General features: G+C 42.0%; 1 protein-coding gene and 1 long non-coding RNA gene across 6 annotated transcripts in view; one reads left to right on the forward strand and one right to left on the reverse strand.

Annotated features, from left to right (window-relative positions):
• CCDC60 (coiled-coil domain containing 60) overlaps positions 1-21,447 on the forward strand; it is a 205,078-nt gene that overhangs the window by 181,791 nt on the left and 1,840 nt on the right. The window contains exons 10-13 of one of the 2 annotated variants that reach the window (XM_050748016.1): positions 2,006-2,068; positions 2,758-2,883; positions 10,299-10,430; positions 12,557-12,746. In XM_050748016.1, the coding sequence (XP_050603973.1) occupies positions 2,006-2,068; positions 2,758-2,883; positions 10,299-10,430; positions 12,557-12,746 (511 nt within the window). The remainder of the gene's footprint in view (positions 1-2,005; positions 2,069-2,757; positions 2,884-10,298; positions 10,431-12,556; positions 12,747-21,447) is intronic. The other variant, XM_050748017.1, reaches the window with a different exon arrangement.
• The window catches only part of LOC126930721 (uncharacterized), a 213,844-nt gene that overhangs the window by 130,921 nt on the left and 61,476 nt on the right, over positions 1-21,447 (reverse strand). The gene's annotated exons all lie outside the window — the stretch shown is intronic.

Below are 21,447 nucleotides of genomic sequence, written 5' to 3' on the forward strand. Positions count from 1 at the left end.
AAACACAAACAAACCCAGCCTGCCCTCGTGGATCTCTGTGTCTGGGCTGGGGTTATAACCTTTTATGCCATAGACTCCTTGGAAGTCTGAGAAAACCTATGGACTCCTTTAAGAAAGATGTTTTTAAATGCATACTATACATTACAAAAGATCACTAAGAAATTTATAGTAATCTAGATTGCTATATTACAATCAAATTTGGAATATGGTAATCTATGTGTGTCTTTCACAATGCATTATATAACAAAACTCAACTCCTGTAATTTTGGATCAGTGTTGAGTATAAATGATTTTTCAAACTATCTCTCACAATTGTAATGTGATAGGCAAATACCTGCAATTTCCATTTTGGTTGAAGGTTAGTTCAACTAAAGATGCAACTTTTTTCCCATCTGCATTCATGGACCCCTTGAATTCTACCCAGGCTTAAGAACTGCTGATCTAATGGGAGAGTCAAACATTTCTCAGATAATCCTACAGCTAGCCATAACATCATGACTGTGAAGTGTTCTGAAAAAGAAGTAGGGGTACTGGGTGCTAACCAACACTGAGTCCGATGTTTAAGCTTAGAACTTAAGGACAAAGGAGAATTGACTAGACTAGGAGGTGGAAAAGGTGGGAATGCTGTTCCAAGCAGGGGCAATAGCATGTGCAAAGGTCCTGGGGCGGGAGGAAGCTCAGGAGCACCAAGCAAAGACCAGTGCAGCTTAAACTCAAAGAGGGCCAGGTGGGGGGCGCAGAGTGAGACAGGCAGAAGCGTCTTTTGCTGCCTATTTCTGTCTCTTGCTTATCACTCACTAATAATACCACCTTCCTTACCTCCCACCTCCTCCCTCAATCACTGTCAAAGCTCTTGAAAAGAAGAGAGTCATCTATAGGAGGAAGGTCAGGGCCACCACGCTCCCTCAAAGAATTCATCTGCAGGGATTAGGGCAGCTGGTTGGAATCCAAAATCAAGGCTTTCTGGATATTGTTAATGGGGGCCTGCTTCTTACCCAAGTAGGATGAGGATTTGCCCACTAGGCCTAAGATCTCCACATCTAGTCCTGTGAGCTTCTGGGGAAACCAGCAAAGGCCAAGACCTTTTCTATGGGGAGGGGTCTGGAAAAAGAAGTCCCAAATGCCACAGGACTAGAAGCAAAAGGTTACCCACACATCCTATTAATAAGGAAAACAGTCTTACCACCCCCTCCCCCAGAGCCACACAGATAAAGTGGTCAGACAGTTTTCCAAGCATTTGGAAGAAAGAAGGGGAAACACGGTCAGCGCAAAGGTGCTAGACAATGGTGCTGAAAGCCCAAGTCCCTAAACAAGGATCCTGGAGAAAGGCGTGAGCGGGGGTGGTGGGCAGGGGTAGGGGCTCCTCATCCCCCTCTAGGAAGCTTGCCCAGGCAGAGTCACAGGAGGGTGTATCCATATGAGGATTCAATCATCCACACCTAGAAAGGGTTGGCTGGCCTGATGAGTTGATGGGTCACAGATGAGGAAACTGACCATCCAGAAGGGAGCTGCTTGCTCACAGACTGACAAGGGGTAAAATGGGTGTTGGGCTTCACTAAATCTGCACCTGGCCCAGTGTTAAGTGTTGAGTATGGAGAGGAGTATGGAAAGGTCTTAAGCCAATTCACCCTCCAGACAAAAGAACAGTTTTACACAAATGAAACTGAGATCCAGAAAAGACATAATCCTGACAATATGCAGAGGCGGAAGGTCAAAATTAGACAGGAGAGTTCAGATAGGACTGTAGGACTTGTTGCGTACCATAAGGCAGGATAGGATTTAAGTTGGTAGAAAATAAACAAAGAGGACCCTCCAGGCAGGGATATGGCGGGAGGAAAGGCCAAGAGGTGGGAAGAAATTCATAGAGTTCTGTGACTGGTGCCTTGATTAGCACCACCTCCCTTGCCTGAATCCTGGAAGCTGGCAAGTGCCATGGAGCCCTGGGGACACCATTTTCTTGAAAAGCAGACTCTGAGCAACTTGAAACCATCCTTTTGTGTTTCAGTGAGAGATCCAGCAGTACAAGTGCAGAAAGCCACATCCAACCAGTCCAGAAGAAGTCTAAAAAGTAAGCCAGGAGGGCAATGGAAGGAGCCACACAACAGGGAACGTGGTGACCACACCCTCTATATTCCAGGGGTGTGGAAATGACCCAATGCAGACCAGACTCCCTAAAGCCATAGACGATGCTGAAGGACAAGGGATCCCCCAGGTTTAGGGACTCATAGTCAAGAAGCTGAGCAACAATGCAGACAATGGCAAGAAACTCTTCTGCTGTGCCAGGCACCACGAAAAGCATTCTGCCTTCATTACCTTCCTTGTTCCTCAAAACCGATCCTATAAGGCAGGGGCATTATCCCATCTTACAAAGGAGCAGGCAGAAACCTGGCCACGTGAAATGTCTTGCCTGAGGCCACACAGCTAAGAAGTGGTGGAGCTGGACTTTGAGCCTGAATCTCCCAGCTCCAAATTCCATCTCCCATCCTTAACATTCGCTGGGCTCCAGTGACCAGCTGTCTCACCGTGGGCTCATTTAATAGGGTCTGAACCACCATCCTGATGCTATTGGGAAGATCTGTCCTTCCTACATCCAGGGGGATACTTAGGAAGTCTCCAGGTGAGGGCAGAGAACCCAGGTGGCTACAGGGAGTCCTACATGCAGAGCACCTTGGGGCCAAGGGAGCCAGAGTGGGACCCAGGTTACTAGGGGACATCCCTGGGCTCCATTCCCCAAGCCCTTCTTATCTGTGTCCACAGCCGCACTAATTGTGACATCAACATCCAGTACAAGAGTGGGGTGTGTAACAGCATGAGGGCCAAGTTTTACAGCGTAGCCCAGGAGGCTGGCTTCTGCCTGCAGGACAAGATGGAAATCCTCATGAAGTAAGGACACACATATATCCATTCATTTGAAGGGCATTCACTGGGTACCTACTATATGCCTGCCAGATGCCAGGTGCTGGGGTTATATCACAAAGAAGAGCTTGCTCTCTGTCCTCAGGGAGCTCACAGTCTTCTGGAAAATATGGGCAGACACAAAATAACTGTATCATAAATATGTAGGTACAAATTATAATCATTGTCCTACCGTAAGAGAACAGGGTGCTACAAGAGAGAGATATAGACAGGATAGGTACCTAATCTAGATTGGGAAATCTGGGAAGACCTCTCTGAGGAGGTGACTTTCAGATGAGTCCTGAAGGATAAGGAAGAGCCGGCAGTGTGATGAGAAGGTGGAATTACATTCCAGGTAGAAGGAAAAGTGCATGCAAAGGCCCAAGTCCAGAAGGGACATGGAGAATTTGAAGAGGATGGACAAGTGGTAGATGAGGGCTGCATCATGCAAGCCACAAATGCCAGAGTTACGATGTGGGATTTGATTTTAAGAGCACCAGAAAGCTATTGAAAGTTTTTGTTCTCTGTTCTGACAACCCAATAATTTCTTCCCTTTCTAGCTTACCCCTTGACTCCAGAGACCATCCACCCCAATAAATGTATCTATACAACAAAGTTTGCATTATGGCCCGTTGCACTCTCATTCTCACAGCACTGATGGGCTGAATGCTCTGAGGCTAGGATTTGGAGAAGACTAATCCTCGCCCTCTCCTTCTGGGAGCTAACAGTCCAGTAGGGAAGATGGAAAAGTAAACAGGAAATTAGCACACAGGGGTCTGGAGGTTGTGGGAGGAAGCAGCCTGCTAAGGGAACACAAAAGGGATGCCCCGCCTCGCCCAGGACAGCCCTCAGAAAGATCTCCTTGGAGGAAACAGCATTTTATTTTATTTTATTTTATTTTTGAGACGGAGTCTCGCTCTGTCGCCCAGGCTGGAGTGCAGTGGCGCGATCTCGGCTCACTGCAAGCTCCGCCTTCCGGGTTCACGCCATTCTCCTGCCTCAGCCTCCCGAGTAGCTGGGACTACAGGCGCCCACAACCGCGCCCGGCTAATTTTTTGTATTTTTAGTAGAGACGGGGTTTCACCGTGGTCTCGATCTCCTGACCTTGTGATCCGCCCGCCTCGGCCTCCCAAAGTGCTGGGATTACAGGCGTGAGCCACCGCGCCTGGCTATTTTATTTTATTTTTGAGACAGGGTTTTGCTCTGTTACACGGGCTGGAGTTCAGTGGCATGATCATACCTTACTGCAGCCTCAAGTGCTAAGGTTTTTGGTTTTGTTTTTTGGTTTGGGGGTATTTTTTTTACAGATAGGGTCTTGCTATGTTGCCCAGGCTGGTGTCAAACTCCTGACCTTAAGCAGTCCTGTCACCTTGGCTTCCCAAAATGCTGGGTTTGCAAGCATGAGCCACGACACACAGCTGGAAACAGTATTTTCAGTTTAATAAATATAGATGATATTCCCAGGGCACTTACTATGTACCAGTCATGGATGTAAGAGCTTTGTATTTACGTATCATTTAATGCTCACAACAATCCTATGAGGTAGGTGCTATCATTAGACTTATTTTGTAGATGATAAAAGTGAGCTCAGAGATGCCTCTTATCAAAGGTTCTCCAGTGGCTAAGTAGTAAAGCTAGAATTCAAACCCAAAGAGTCATGCTGAACAACTTGGAAAATATATTTCAGGATGTCATCCATGAAAACTTCCCCAACCTTGCTAGAGAAGCCAATAGTCAAATTCAGGAAATACAGACAACTCCTGCAAGAGTCTACACAAGAAGGTCATCCCCAAGACACATAATCAGCAGATTTTCCAAGGTCAAAATGAAGAATGTTAAGGGCAGCTAGAGAGAAAGGGCAGGTCACCAAAAAAGGGATCCCCATCAGGCTAACAGCAGACCTCTCAGCTGAAACCCTATAAGCCAGAAGAGATTGGGGGACTATATTCAACATCCTTAAAGAAAAAAATATTCAACCAAGAATTTCATATCCAGACAAACTAAGCTTCCTGCGTGAAAGAGAAATAAGATCCTCTTCAGATAAGCAAATGTTGAGGAACTTAATCACCACCAAGCATGCCTTCCAAGAAATCTCGAAAGGAGTACTAAATATAGAAAGGAAAGACTGCTATCAGCTAATATAAAAAGACACTTAAACATACAGACCAGTGTCACTGTAAAGCAACCACACAAACAAGCCAGCATTATAACCAGCTAATAGCACAGTGACAGGATCAAATCCACACATATCAATACTAACCTTGAATGTAAATGGGCTAAATGCGCCATTTAAAATTCACAGAGTGGCAAGCTGGATAACAAAGCAAGACCCAACGGTATGCTGTCTTTAAGAGACTCATCTCATGCATAATGACAGTTATAGGCTCAAAATAAAGGGATGAAGGAAAACCTACCAAGCAAATGGAAAACAGAAAAAAGCAGGCATTGCCATCCTAATTTCAGACAAAATAGATTTGAAACAAGCAAAGATCATAAAAGACAAGGGAAGGGCATTACATAATTGTAAAGGGTTCAAATTCAACAAGAAGACCTAACTATCATAAATATATATGCATCCAACATAGGAGCACCCAGATTTATAGAGCAAGTTCTTAGAGACCTACAAAGAGATATAGACTCCCACTCAATAATAGTGGGAGACTTCAACACTCCACTGACAGTATTAAACAGATAATTGAGGCAAAAAATTAACAAAGATATTCTGGACCTAAACTCAGCATTGGAACAAATGGATCTGACAGACCTTTATAGAAGTCTCCACCCCAAAACAACAGAATATACATTCTTCTTATCACCACATAGCACATACTTAAAATTGACTACATAATTGGACATAAAACAATCCTCAATACATGTAAAAGAACCAAAATCATACCAAACACACTCTCAGACCATAGCACAATAAAAATAGAAGTCAACACAAAGAATATCACTCAAAACTATACAATTACATGGAAAGTAAACAACATGCTCCTGAATGGCTTTTGAGTAAATAATGAAATTAAGGCAGAAATCAAGAAGTTTTTAAAAAATAATGAGAACAAAGATATAATATACCAGAATCTCTGGGACACAGCTAAGGCAGTATTAAGAGGGCAACTCATAGCACTAAATACCCACATCAAAAAGTTATAAAGATCTCAAATTAACAACCTAACTTCACAACTGAAAGAATTAGAAAAGCAAGAACAAACCAACCCCAAAGCTAGCAGAAGATGAGAAATAACAAAAATCAGAGCTGAACTGAAGGGAATCAAGTCATGAAAAACCATTCAAAAGACAAACAAATCCAGAAGTTGATTTTTTGAAGAAGAATAATAAAATAAATAGGCCACTAGCTGGACTAATTAAGAAGAAAACAGAGAAGATCCAAAAAACACAATTAGAAATGACGAAGGGAATGTTACTACTGACCCCACAGAAATAAAAATAACCATCAGAAACTACTACAAACACCTCTATGCACACAAACTAGAAAACCTGGAAAAGACAGATAAATTCCTGGACACATACACCCTCCCAAGACTGAGCCAGGAAGAAACTGATTCCCTGAACAGATCAATATCAAACTCTACAATTGAATCAGTAATAAATAGCCTACCAACCAAAAAAATGCCCAGGACCTGATGGATTCACAGCCAAGTTCTACCAGATGTAAAAACAAGAGCTGGTACCATTTCTACAGAAAGTATTCCAAAAATAGAGGAGAAGGGACTTCTTCCCAACTCATTCTATGAGGCCATATCATCTTAATTCCAAAACCTGGCAGAGACATCACAAAAAAAGAAAACTTCAAGCCAATATTTTTGATGAACATCAATGCAAAAATTATCAGCAAAATACTTGCAAACCAAATCCAGCAGCATATCAAAAAGCTAATCCACCATGATCAAGTAGGCTTTGTACCTGGGATATGAGGTTGGTTCAACATACAAAAATTAATAAATATGATTTATCATATAAAGAGAACTAAAGACAAAAACTACATGATTATCTCAACAGATGTAGAAAAGGCTTTTGATAAAATTCAACATCGCTTCATGTTAAAAGCTCTCAATCAACTAGGTATTAAGGGAACATACCTCAAAATAATAAGAGCCATCTATGACAAACCCATAGCCAACATCATACTGAATGAGCAAAAGCTGGAAGCATTCCTCTTGACAACCAGCACAAGACAAGGATGTCCTCTCCCACCACTTCCATTTATTGTAGTATTGGAAGTCTTAGCCAGAGCAATCAGGCAAGAAAAAGAAATAAAGCGCATCCAAATAGGAAGAGAGGAAGTCAAACTATCTCTGCTTGCAGATGACATGATTCTATATCTAGAAATCTCCATAGTGTCAGCCCAAAAGCTCATTCAGCTGACAAACAAGTTTCAGGATACAAAATCAATGTACAAAAATCACTAGCATCCCAATACACCAATAACAACCAAACTGAGGGCCAAATCAGAAAGGCAATTTCACCCACAACTGCCACAAAAAATACCTAGGAATACAGCTAGTCAGGGAAGAGCAAGATTTCTACAATAAGCATTACAAAACACAGCTCAAAGAAATCAGAGAAGACACAAACAAATAGAAAAACATCCCATGCTCATGAGTAGGAAGAATCAATATCACTAAAATGGCTATACTGCCCAAAGCAATTTATAGATTCAATTATATTCCTATCAAACTACCAGAAAGACATTCTTCACAGAACTAGAAAAAAATTATTTTACAAATTATATGGAACCAAAAAAGAGCCTGAATAACCAAGGCAATCTTAAGCAAAAAGAACAAAACTGGAGGAATCACATCACCTGACCTCAAACTATACTACAAGGTAACAGTGACCAAAACAGCATGGTACTGGTACAAAAACAGGCACATAGACTGATAGAACAGAATAGAGAGCCCAGAGTAAGGCTGCACATCTGTGACCATCTGATCTTTGACAAAGGTGACAAAAACAAGCAATGGAGAAAAGACTCTCTATTCGGTAAATGGTGCTGGGATAACTGGCTAGCCATATGCAGAAGGTTGAAGCTGGACCTCTCCCTTACACCATACAGAAAAATCAACTCAAGATGGATTAAAGACTTAAATGTAAAACCCAAAACTAAAAAGTCCATGGAAAACAACTTAGGCAATACCATCCCAGACCTAGGAATGGGCAAGATTTTATGACAAAGACACCAAAAGCAATTGCAACAAAAGCAAAAATTGACAAATGGAATCTAATTGAACTTAAGAGCTTCCATCCAGCAAAAGACGCTATCAACAGAGTAAACTGACAACCCACAGAATGGGAGAAAATATTTGCAAACTATGCATCTGACAAAGGTCTAATACCCAGCATCTGTAAGGAACTTAAAGAAATTTACAAGAGAAAAACAACCCATTGAAAAGTGGGCAAAGGATATGAACAAACACTTTCTTAAAAGAAGACATACATGTGGCCAAGAAGCATATTTTTAAAAGCTCAACATCACTGATCATTAGAGAAATGCAAATTAAAACTACAAGGAGATACCATCTCACAACAGTCAGAATGACTGTTAGTAAAAAGTCAAAAAATAACAGATGTTGGCGAGGTCGTGGAGAAAAAGGAATCCTTATATGCTGTTAGTGGGAGTGTAAATTAGTTCAACCATTGTGGAAAGCAGTATGGCTATTCCTCAAAGAGCTAAAACAGAACTACCATTTAATCCAGCAATCCCATTACTGGGTATATACTACCCAAAGGAACATAAATCATTCTACCATAAAGACACATGCATGTGAATGTTCACTGCAGCATTATTGACAATAGCAAGGACACAGAATCAATCTAAATGCCCATCAATGACAGACTGGATAAAAAAAGTGGTACATATACACCACGGAATATTATGCAGCCATAAAAAAGAATGAGATCATGTATTTTTTGGGAACATAGATGGAGCTGAAGGCTATGATTCTAGCAAACTAACGCAGGAACAGAAAACCAAATACCACATGTTCTCACTTATAAGTGGGAGCTAAATGATAAGAATTTATGAACACAAAGGAGGAAACAACAGACACTGGAGTCTACTTTGAGGGGGTATGGTGGGAGGAGGGGGAAGAGCAGAAAATATAACTATTGGGTACAGAGCTTAATACCTGGGTGATGTAGTAATATGTACAATAAACCCCCGTAACACATGTTTATCTGTGTAACAAATCTTCACATGTAGCCCCAAATCTAAAACAAATTTTTAAAAAGTCATGCTGGAAAAGTAGGGTGGAAGGGAGTTTCAAGGAAAAGCAACAGCTAGGTCTCAGAAGTCAGAGGGGCACAGACAACCAGGGAACTGCTAGTAGTCAGGTGTGGCTGGGGCATAGGGTGTTTGCAAGGTTACCAGAGAGCTAGACAAGCCAGATTATAAAAGGCTGTGATAGCCCAGCTGTGGAGGTTGAGCTTTATCTCAGAGACTTTGATCATGACCCAAAGGATAAAATTCTGGAAGAGAAGGGATGGAAAGGATGGGGATAAAGCCGGAAAATGTGAGGGCTGAATTATTTAGAGTCTTGGAGAATAATTTATTCTGAGCAAACTGAAAAGCCATTGAAAGCTGTATGCAGTGGGGTGACATGGTGATATTTACCATATAAAGTCTCATTGGAGAGACAGAACATAGGCACAAAATGATAAGGGGAGTGGGGAAGAGAGGAAACAGCACGAGTTAACACCTACCGTATGTCTGGCATGAAGCTCAACACTTGACACACATTATATCATTTAATTCTCACATCTGACAAATAGGAATCATTATAATTCCCCATCTTAGAGACTGAAAAGCTGTGTAAATACAGTCAGAAGTAGGAAGAGAATGAAAGCTAATAAAAAGTTTATTAGGAAAATAACTGGAAAATAGTGCTTCAGGACCTTGGAGAGAGCTGTATCCTCTTGTGGCAAAAGCAAGAGCCTAAGTTAAAGACTAGCTGGCCTGTAATCCCAGCACTTTGGGAGGCCGAGACAGGCGGATCACGAGGTCAGGAGATCGAGACCATCCTGGCTAACACGGTGAAACCCCGTCTCTACTAAAAAAAAAAAAAAAAATACAAAAAACTAGCCGGGCGAGGTGGCAGGCGCCTGTGGTCCCAGCTACTTGGGAGGCTGAGGCAGGAGAATGGCGTAAACCCGGGAGGCGGAGATTGCAGTGAGCTGAGATCCGGCCACTGTACTCCAGCCTGGGCGACAGAGCGAGACTCTGTCTCAAAAAAAAAAAAAAAAAAAAAAAGACTAGCTGACAGGGTTAAGAAAAGCCTCATGAAGGAAAAAGTATTTAAGTCAGATCTCAAAGGTCAGCTAGGGTGGTTATAAGAGGAGGGAATCTTATTCTTCTCTCTCTTTCTCATACAACCTTGTAGGCGCCAAGAAGAAAGAGGTATCCAGAAGTTCCGTGCTTTTGTCCTTGTCTCTAATTTTCAAAAGGACATAGCAAAAATGAGACATCACATATCTGTAGTAAAAGGAGATGCAGAAGAAATTGCAGACCACTGGTAAATATCCTAAGAACCACATAAGATGGTCCCTGGAAGAGGACAGGGTGTTGTTATTACAAGATCACAACTGATTCCACTCTCCTTCAAGGCATAGAGAGGCATTACTCCAAAACTGTCATTGGCCACCAGTAGGATCCCCTACCCCCCAGACACACTAAAGCTAGAGCACAATCAGGCCCAAAACTCCTGGTTTCTGAAATCACAGATAATCCAACCCATTGTGTTCTCCATATTTACCTGCTGTTTGATTCGGACTTGCCAGGCCCTGTGGGACAGGCAGATGAGGCATATCAACCTGAAAATTTCTACAGATTCCAAGGTCTATGGGGTGATCACTGCATCCCCCAAGTAATGCAATCCCTAAAAAATGCAAAACTAGGCAGGCATATCCTAGAAACACTGCGCCACAGCACAAGGGTGATGATAAGTAACAACAAAAAAAGCAACATGAATTGAGTGATTACTGGATGGCAGTTACTATATAAGCAATTTTCATAAATTGTCTATTTCCTCCCAACAAAATAATCCTGAAAGGTACATATTAACCCCCATTTCACAAGCAAGGAAACAGAGACTCAGAGGGGTAAATTCATTTGTCAAAGTTCACACCATCAGTTAACTGGTGAATTTCGGATTCAAACCCCTGTCTAACGTCAGTCTGTATGCTCATTTGCAATATAGAATTGGAATCTACTGAACTGTGGTGTCCCGAACCCCATCCTAGTAGGGTGAATACACTAAGATCTAAGACTAAGATGAGAAAGTAAAAAATGTACACAGAATCTCCTCCATGAGTTTTATAATGCAAAACAGCAACTTACAAGCAGGTCGCTGGAGTCTTTGCAGAGCTGTGGGAACTTCTACGCCACCTCACATCCCAGAACATCACTTTCTCACAAGCAATGTCTGGCCCTGAAAATACATGAGTCATATAAGAGGGATCCTCTTATGAAAGGGGGAAAAGGGTCTTCTGTAAACCCTCTTCCCTCTGTGGGAGGGAAGTTGGGGGGAGGAGGAAAGCATGTTACGAACTAATTCACATAAAGGTATTACGGAAGGAAATTAATGCTGGTCCTCCCACAGTAAGATTCAGCCCACAAATCTAATGATGGAATTTCTGTCATTATTATGGGGGAAGTAATTGCCCTCCATAGTAACATTAAAATCAGTCAAACAAACCACAGCCTAGTAAGGATGATGTTCAGTTGTAGTTGTTCATTCATCCAATTACTCATTCAGTCTTTCAAATGATAGTTATTGAGCACCTACTATGAGTTAGGCAGTATTCTAGCAATCTGAATACTGAATAACTCAAACAAGTTTCCTCTTCTCCTCAACGAGACTTGATTCTAAACAAGGAGACAGGAATCAATATAATAAATGTACATTCTAGAATATAAAGCAGTATGAGAAGCCCAAAATATATAATGGATGATCAATTTCATCTTCAAAATTTTCCACAATGAGCACACATACAGCAAGGGGTGAGGGATTTCTTTTAAAAGAGATCCACCTGCCTTAAGACCTGATCACATCTGAACCATCTCCTTAGGTTAGACCTAAGGTAGATTAGACCAAGTAGGTTATTCAAGGATGGATCCCAAAACTACTCTCACATTCACACAACACTGAAATACTCAAAGCTTTGACCCAACCTTGATCATGAATCAAAGAGATAGAAAATATATACACACACGCACAAACACACACACACACACACCAGCTTGGGTGTGAGAGCCTCCTGCATCCTAGAAGACATCTCATAGATGTGTGTACACCCACTCTGACCTCATTAACCCTCAAGAGAGAAGTTTCAGATCCCAAAGTCCATTCCTTTCTTCTAACATTTCACATTGTCTGATAGAAAAATTACAAATACATCCCTTGAAATCGTACCTTTGTTTTATTTTGTAATGAAATGCAAGTCATTCTCCATCTTTTCCTACCCCTAAAAGTAAAGACGTGCCTGATCTGTGGGCCACAGAGGAAAGGCCCCTAGATAAAGAATCCTGCTGCCCTGGAGACATCACAGAGTAGCAGAGAGACAAAGCAGAGATGGATGGCCGTAGGTGCTCAGATCTTCCAGCAGCTTCCTAACTTGCCCTCTCCTCTTGGAATTGAAGGTACTTTGATCTGTTGTCCAAACTGCCAGAGGATTTAAAGAACTTCCGCCCTGCCAAAAAGATCCTGGTGAAACTGCAGAAGTTTGGAGAAAACCTGGACTTGCGGATTCGACCCCACGTCCTCCTGAAGGTGCTGCAGGATCTGAGGATTTGGGAACTGTGTTCCCCTGACATCGCTGTGGCTATTGAGGTAACCACCACCTCCCTCCCCTCCACAGTGTCTCAGATGTCCTCATTCAATCACCTCTCAACACTCAGGCACTGTTTAAGTGCTGGGGACACAAAGGCCCCTGCATTTATGGAGCTCATATTCTAATAGGAGAAGGATTGCTCCATTACCTGGTTGCCCAACTCCAACTGCAAGGGAGATTATATTCTATGTAAATGGTACCCCCTGGAAACTCAGAGGCTTTGGGGTGGCATAAAAAATGGGCAGTAATCATAAGGAGTCCTTTATTTTGCTACTAAAAATGTGGTCCATGGACCAGCAGCATGGACCTCACCTGTGCTCGTTAGAAATGCAGAATTGCAGGCTTCAAGTTAATCTGCCAACTCCAAGTTTACATTTTAATGGGATTCCAAGTGTCTCGTATGCACAATACAGTTTGAGAAGCCCCATATGTAAGTAAGTTAGAAGGGATCTACCTTAACTCAGGCAACTGGGAAGGTGACTTTTAAGGCGAGATCTGAACCATGAGAAGACGGCACCATGAAGAGAAAGGGAAAGAGCAGATCAAGAAGAGAAGACAGTGTATGCAAAGATCCCAAAGCAGCACACGACTTGACTTGTTGGGAGAACTCGCTGGCAGTCAATGAGTGTGGAGGGAAGCAGACAAGGAGTGCATAGTTCCCAGGGGATTGGAGAGGTCAGTCTGTGCAGACCTTTGAAGGTCAAGACAAAAATTTAGGAGCCACTAAACAGTTTTCAGTAGTCATTCACCATTATCACCAGAAGTTCCTGGTACTTTGTCAAAAGGCATCAGCAATACAAGGACTCCACAGTAAGAGGTTAATGAAGTCACTTCTTTAATTTCATTGGATGGCATATGTTCATTTTAACAGGACCTTCAATGCCTTCCTCCTGGTAAAGAAGTAAAATTCCCAGGCCTTGACAGGCTATGGAGCATGTGACATTTTCATACCAGGCGGGCCCTTCCACAGAATGACGTGGGTGTGTTAATGAGGGCAAGGTTAGGAGTGGAAGGAGGGGGATGACCTTGTAGACAAATTCAAATGCCAAGACTCTACTCCCCATGACCTGTGAGGCTCCTTCAGGAAAGACTCTAGCAGGTTAGGCCAAAACTAACTCTAGGGCAACTTCCACCTCCTACTCACCAGTTGTGGGGTCCAACATCCACTTGAAGTTATGGAAGACTTGGAAAAGCTAGTCCCTGCATGGGTAAGAAGAGGAAGTACTAGGGGCTCCTCTTTTATTTGAGGTGAGTTCACAGCCCTAATAAAATTTAGCAAACTCTTTTCCTAGTGAGAACATCACAGAACTTTTATTATTATTATTATTATTATACTTTAAGTTCTGGGATATATGTGCAGAACATGAAGGTCTGTTACATAGGTATACATGTGCCATGGTGATTTTCTGTACCCATCAACCCGTCGTCTCCTAATGCTATCCCTCCCTCAGCCCCCCACCCACTGACAGGACCCAGCTTGTGATGTTCCCCTTCCTGTGTCCATGTGTTCTCATTGTTCAACTCCCACTTATGAGTGAGAACATGTGTTTGGTTTTCTGTTCCTGTGTTAATTTGCCGAGAATGATGATTTCCAGCTTCATCCATGTCCCTGCAAAGGACATGAACTCATCCTTGTTTATGGCTGCATAGTATTCCATGGTGTATATGTGCAACATTTCCCTTATCCAGTCTATCATTGGTGGGCATTTGGGTTGGTTCCACATCTTTGCTATTGTGAATAGTGCTGTAATAAACATATGTGTGCATGTGTCTTTATAGTAGAAAGATTTGTAATCCTTTGGTTATACACCCAGTAATGGGATTGCTGGGTCAACTGGTATTTCTGGTTCTAGATCCTTGAGGAATCACCACGCTGTCTTCCACAATGGTTGAACTAACTTACACTCCCACCAACAATGTAAAAGCATTCCTGTTTCTCCACATCCTCTCCAGCATCTGACTTTTTAATGATCATTCATCCAATTACTCTCACACAATTGGCTCTCACACCCAAGATGGTGTGTGTTTGTGTGTGTGTGTGTGTGTGTGTGTGTGTGTGTGTGTATTTTCTATCTCTTTGATTAATGATCAAGGTTGGGTCAAAGCTTTGTGTATTTCAGTGTTATGTGAATGTGAAAGTAGTTTTGGGATCCATCCTTGAATAACCTACTTGGTCTAATCTACCTTAGGTCTAACCTAAGGAGATGGTTCAGATGTGATCAGGTCTTAAGGCAGGTGGATCTCTTTTTTAAAAAATCCCTCACCCCTTGCTGTATATGTGCTCATTGTGGAAAATTTTGAAGATGAAATTGATCATCCATTATATATTTTGGGCTTCTCATACTGCTTTATATTCTAGGATATATATTTATTATACTGATTCCTGTCTCCTTGTTTAGAATCAAGTCTCGTTGAGGAGAAGAGGAAACTTGTTTGAGTTATTCAGTATTCAGATTGCCAGAATACTGCCTAACTCATAGTAGGTGCTCAATAACTATCATTTGAAAGACTGAATGAGTAATTGGATGGATGAACATTGTTTCCTGACTTTTTAAGGATTGCCATTCTAACTGGCATGAGATGATATCTCACTGTGATTTTGATTTGCTATTCTTTAATGACCAGTGATGAGGAGCTTTTTTTCACTTGTTTGTTGGCTGTGTAAATGTCTTCTTCTGAGAAGTGTCTGTTCATACCCTTCACCCAGTTTTTGATGATGTTGTTTATTTTTATCTTGTAAATTTGTTTAAGTTCCTTGTAGATTTTGGATATTAGCCCTTTGCCAGATGGGTAGATTGCAAAAATTTTCTCCCATTCTGTAGGTTGCCTGTTCACTATGATGATAGTTTCTTTTGCTGTGCAGAATCTCTTTAGTTTAATCAGATCCCATTTGTCAATTTTGGCTTTTGTTGCCATTGCTTTTGGTGTTTTAGTCAAGAAGTCTTTGCCCATGCCTCTGTCCTGAATGGTACTGCCTGGGCTTTTTTCTAGGGTTTTGATGGTTTTAGGTCAAACATTTAAGTCTTTAATTCATCCTGAGTTAATTTTTGTATAAGGTGTAAGGAAGGGATCCAGTTTCAGCTTTCTACGTAAGACTAGCCAGTTTTCCCATCGCCATTTATTAAATAGGGAATCCTTTCCCCATTGCTTGTTTTTGTCAGGTTTTTCAAAGATCAGATGGTTGTAGATGTGTGATGTTATTTCTGAGGGCTCTGTTCTGTTCCACTGGTCTATAATTCTGTTGTGGTACCAGTACCATGCTGTTTTGATTACTGTAGCCTTATAGTATAGTTTGAGTCAGGTAGCATGATGCCTCCAGCTTTGTGCTTTTTGTTGAGGGTTGACTTGGCAATGCGGGCTCTTTTTTGGTTCCATATGAACTTTATAGTAGTTTTTTCCAATTCTGAGAAGAAAGTCATTGGTAGCTTGATGGGGATGGCATTGAATCTATAAATTACCTTGGGCAGTACGGCCATTTTCACGATATTGATTCTTCCTATCCATGAGCATGGAATGTTTTTCCATTTGTTTGTGTCCTCTTTTATTTTGTTGAGCAGTGGTTTGTAGTTCTCCTTGAAGAGGTCCTTCACATCCCTTGTAAGTCGGATTCCTAGGTATTTTATCTTCTTCGAAGCAATTGTAAATGGGAGTTAACTCATTATTTGGCTCTCTGTTTGCCTGCTATTGGTGTATAGGAGTGCTTGTGATTTTTGCACACTGATTTTGTATCCTGAGACTTTGCTGAAGTTGCTTATCAGGTTAAGGAGATTTGGGCTGAGACAATGGGGTTTTCTAAATATACAATCATGTCATCTGCAAACAGGGACAATTTGATTTCCTCTTTTCCTAATTGAATACCCTTTATTTCTTTGTCCTGCCTGATTGCCCTGGTCAGAACTTCCAACAGCATGTTGAATAGGAGTGGTGAGAGAGGGCATCCCTGTCTTGTGCCAGTTTTCAAAGGGAATGCTTCCAGGTTTTGCCCATTCAGTATGATATTGGCTGTGGGTTTGTCATAAATAGCTGTTAGCATTTTGAGATATGTTCCGTCAATACCTAGTTTGTTGAAAGTTTTTAGGGTGAAGGGCTGTTGAATTTTGTCGAAGGCCTCTCTGCATCTATTGAGATAATCATGTGGTTTTTGTCTTTGATTCTGTTTATGTGATGGATTACATTTATTGATTTGCGTATGTTGAACCAGTCTTGCACCCCAGGGATGAAGCCGACTTGATCGTGGTGGATAAGCTTTTTGATGTGTTGCTGGATTCGCTTTACCAGTATTTTATTGAGGACTTTCGCATTGATGTTCATCAGAGATATTGGTCTAAAATTCTCTTTTTTTGTTGTGTCTCTGTCAGGCTTTGGTATCAGGATGATGTTGGCCTCATAAAATGACTGAGGGAGGATTCCCTCTTTTTCTATTGATTGGAATAGTTTCAGAAGGAATGGTACCAGCTCCTCTTTGTACCTCTCGTAGAATTCAGCTATGAATCCATCTGGTCCCGGACGTTTTTTGGTGGGTAGGCTATTATTTACTGCCTCAATTTCAGAGCCTGTTATTGGTCTACTCAAAGATTGAATTTCTTCCTAGTTTAGTCTTGGGAGGGTGTATGTGTCCAGGAATTTATCCATTTCTTCTAGATTTTCTAGTTTATTTGCATAGAGGTGTTTATAGTATTCTCTGATGGCAGTTTGTATTTCTGTGGGATTGGTGGTGATATTCCCTTTATCACTTTTTATTGCATCCATTTGATTCTTCTCTCTTCTCTTCTTTATTAGTCTAGCTAGCAGTCTATCTATTTTGTCAATCTTTTCACAAAAAAAACCAGCTCCTGGATTCATTGATTTTTTTGAAGGGTTTTTTTCCCGTCTCTATCTCCTTCAGTTCTGCTCTAATCTTAGTTATTTCTTGTCTTCTTCTAGCTTTTGAATTTGTTTGCTCTTGCTTCTCTAGTTCTTTTAATTGTGATGTTAGGGTGTCGATTTTAGATCTTTCCTGCTTTCTCCTGTGGGCATTTAATGCTATAAATTTCCCTCTACACACTGCTTTAAATGTGTCCCAGAAATTCTGGTACGTTGTGTCTTTGTTTTCATTTGTCTCAAAGGACATTTTTATTTCTGCCTTAATTTCATTATTTACCCAGTAGTCATACAGGAGCAGATTGTTCAGTTTCCATGTGGTTGTGCAGTTTTGATTGAGTTTCTTAATCCTGAGTTCTAATTTGATTGAACTGTGATCTGAGAGACAGTTTGTTGTGATTTCTGTTATTTTACATTTTCTGAGGAGTGTTTTACTTCCAACTATGTGGTCAATTTTGGAATAAGTGCGATGTGGTGCTGAGAAGAATGTATATTCTGTTGATTTGGGGTGGAGAGTTCTATAGATGTTTATTAGGTCCGCTTGGTGCAGAGCTGAGTTCAAGTCCTGGATATCCTTGTTAACTTTCTGTCTCATTGATCTGTCTAATGTTGATAGTGGGGTGTTAAAGTCTCCCATTATTATTGTGTGGGAGTCTAAGTCTCTTTGTATGTCTCTAAGGACTTGCTTTATGAATCTGGGTGCTCCTGTATTGGGTGCATATATATTTAGGATAGTTAGTTTTTCTTATTGAATCGATTCCTTTACTGTCATATAATGGCCTTCTTTGTCTCTTTTGATCTTTGTTGATTTAAAGTCTGTTTTATCAGAGACTAGGATTGCAATCCCTCATTTTTTTGCTTTCCATTTGCTTGGTAGATCTTCCTCCATCCCTTTAGTTTGAGCCTATGTGTGTTTCTGCACATGAGATGGGTCTCCTGAATACAGCACACTGATGGGTTTTGACTCTTTATCTCATTTGCCAGTCTGTGTCTTTTAATTGGGGCATTTAGCCCATTTACATTTAAGCCTACTATTGTTATGTGAGAATTTGATCCTGTCATTATGATGTTGGCTGGTTATTTTGCCCATTAGTTGATGCAGTTTCTTCCTAGCATCGATGGTCTTTACAATTTGGCATGTTTTTGCAGTGGCTGGTACCAGTTGTTCCTTTTTATGTTTAGTGCTTCCTTCAGGTGCTCTTATAAGGCAGGCCTGGTGGTGACAAAATCTCTCAGCATTTGCTTGTCTGTAAAGGATTTTATTTCTCCTTCACTTATGAAGCTTCGTTTGGCTAGATATGAAATTCTGGTTTGAAATTCTTTTCTTTAAGAATGTTGAATATTGGCCCCCACTCTTCTGGCTTGTAGAGTTTCTGTTGAGAGATCCACTGTTAGTTTGATGGGTTTCCCTTTGTGGGTAACCCAACCTTTCTCTCTGGCTGCCCTTAACATTTTTTCCTTCATTTCAACCTTGGTGAAACTGACAATTTCATGTCTTGGAGTTGCTCTTCTCAAGGAGTATCTTTGTGGTATTCTCTGTCTTTCCTGAATTTGAATGTTGGCCTGCCTTGCTAGGTTGGGGAAGTTCTCCTGGATAATATCCTGAAGAGTGTTTTCCAACTTGGTTCCATTCTCCCTGTCACTTTCAGGTACACCAATCAAATGTAGCTTTGGTCTTTTCACATAGTCCCATATTTCTTGGAGGCTTTGTTTGTTTCTTTTTACTCTTTTTTTATCTAAACTTCTCTTCTCACTTTATTTCATTAATTTGGTCTTCAATCACTGATACACTTTCTTCCACTTGATTGAATCGGCTATTGAAGCTTGTGAATTCTTCATGTAGTTCTCATGCCTTGGTTTTCAGCTCTATCAGGTCATTTAAGGTCTTCTCTTCACTGTTTATTCTAGTTAGCCATTCATCTAATCTTTTTTCTAGGTTTTTAGCTTCCTTGCAATGGGTTCGAACATCCTCCTTTAGCTTGGAGAAGTTTTTTATTACCGACCCTCTGAAGCCTACTTCTATCAGCTCATCAAAGTCATTCTCCATCCAGCTTTGTTCTGTTGCTGGCAAGGAGCTGCGATCCTTTGGAGGAGAAGAGGTGCTCCAGTTTTCAGAATTTTCAGTTTTTCTACTCTGGTTTCTCCCCACCTTTGTGGTTTTATCTACCTTTGGTCTTTGATGTTGGTGACCTACAGATGGAGTTTTGGTGTGGATGTCTTTTTTGTTGATGTTGATGCTATTCCTTTCTGTTTGTTAGTTTTCCTTCTCCCACTCAGGTTTCTCAGCTGCAGGTCTGTTGGAATTTGCTGGAGGTCCACTCCAGACCCTGTTTGCCTGGTGTCACCAGCAGAGGCTGTAGAACAGCAAATATTGCAGAACAGCAAATATTTCTGCCTGATCCTTCCTCTGGAAGCTTCGTCCCAGAGGGGCATTCACCTGTATGGTGTCAGTCAGCCCCTACTGGGAGGTGTCTCCCAGTTAGGCTACACGGGGGTCAGGGACCCACTTGAGGAGGCAGTCTATCCATTCTCAGAGCTCAAATACTGTGCTGGGAGAACCACTGCTCACTTCAGAGCTGTCAGACAGGGACGTTTAAGTCTGCAGAAGTTTCTGCTGCCTTTTGTTCAGCTATGCCCTGCCCCCAGAGATGGGATCTACAGAGGCAACAAGCCTTGCTGAGCTTCAGTGGACTCTGTCCAGTTCAAGCTTCCCCGGCCACTTTGTTGACTTACTCAAGCCTCAGCAATGGCGGATGCCCCTCCCCCTGCCAGGCTGCTGCCTCGCAGGTCAATCTCAGACTGGTGCGCTAGCAGTGAGCAATGCTCCATGGGTGTGGGACCTGCCAAGCCAGGTGTGGGATATAATCTCCTGTTATGCCATTTGCTAAGACCATTGGAAAAGTGCAGTATTTGGGAGGAAGTGTCCTGATTTTCCGGGTACAGTCTGTCACAGCTTCCCTTGGCTAGGAAAGGGAAATCCCCTGAGCCCTTGTGCTTCCCAGGTGAGGTGATGCCCCGCCCGGCTTCGGCTCACCCTCCATGGGCTGCACCCACTTTCCAAACAGTCCCAATGAGATGAACCAGGTACCTCAGTTGGAAATGCAGAAATCACCTGTCTTCTGCGTTGATCATGCTGGGAGCTGCAGACTGGAGCTGTTCCTGTTTGGCCATCTTGGAACGGACTCCTAAGCTGGTTATTCTAGTTAGCAATTCCTCTAACCTTTTTTGAAGGTTCTTAGCTTCCTTGCATTGGGTTAGAACATGCTCCTTTAGCTCAGAGGAGTTTCTTATCACCCATCTTCTGAAGCCTACCTCTGTCAATTTGTCAAACTCATTTTCTGTCCAGTTTTGTTCCCTTGCTGGCGAGGAGTTGTGATTCTTTGGAGGAGAAGAAGCATTCTGGTTTTGGGAATTTTCACCTTTTTGTGTTGGTTTTTCCTCATCTTCATGGATTTATCTACTTTTGGTCTCTGATGTTGATGACCATCAAATGGGGTTTTTGTGTGGACGTCCTTTTTGTTGATGTTGATGCTATTCCTTTCTGTTTGTTAGGTTTCCTCCTAACAGTCAGCCCCCTCTGCTGCAGGTCTGCTGGAGTTTGCTGGAGGTCCACTCCAGACCCTGTTTGCCTGGATATCACCAGTGGAGACTGCAGAACAGCAAATATTGCTGCCTATTCCTTCCTCTGGAAGCTTTGTCCCAGAGGGGCACCTGCCTGATGCCATTCAGAGCTCTCTTATATGGGGTGTCTGTCGACCCCTCCTGGGAGGTGTCTCCCAGTCAGGAGACATGGGGGTCAGGGACCCACTTGAGGAGGCAGTCTGTCCTTTAGCAGAGCTT

This window comes from Macaca thibetana, chromosome 11 (genome assembly GCF_024542745.1).
Source record: "Macaca thibetana thibetana isolate TM-01 chromosome 11, ASM2454274v1, whole genome shotgun sequence".
NCBI classification, from domain to species: domain Eukaryota; kingdom Metazoa; phylum Chordata; class Mammalia; order Primates; family Cercopithecidae; genus Macaca; species Macaca thibetana.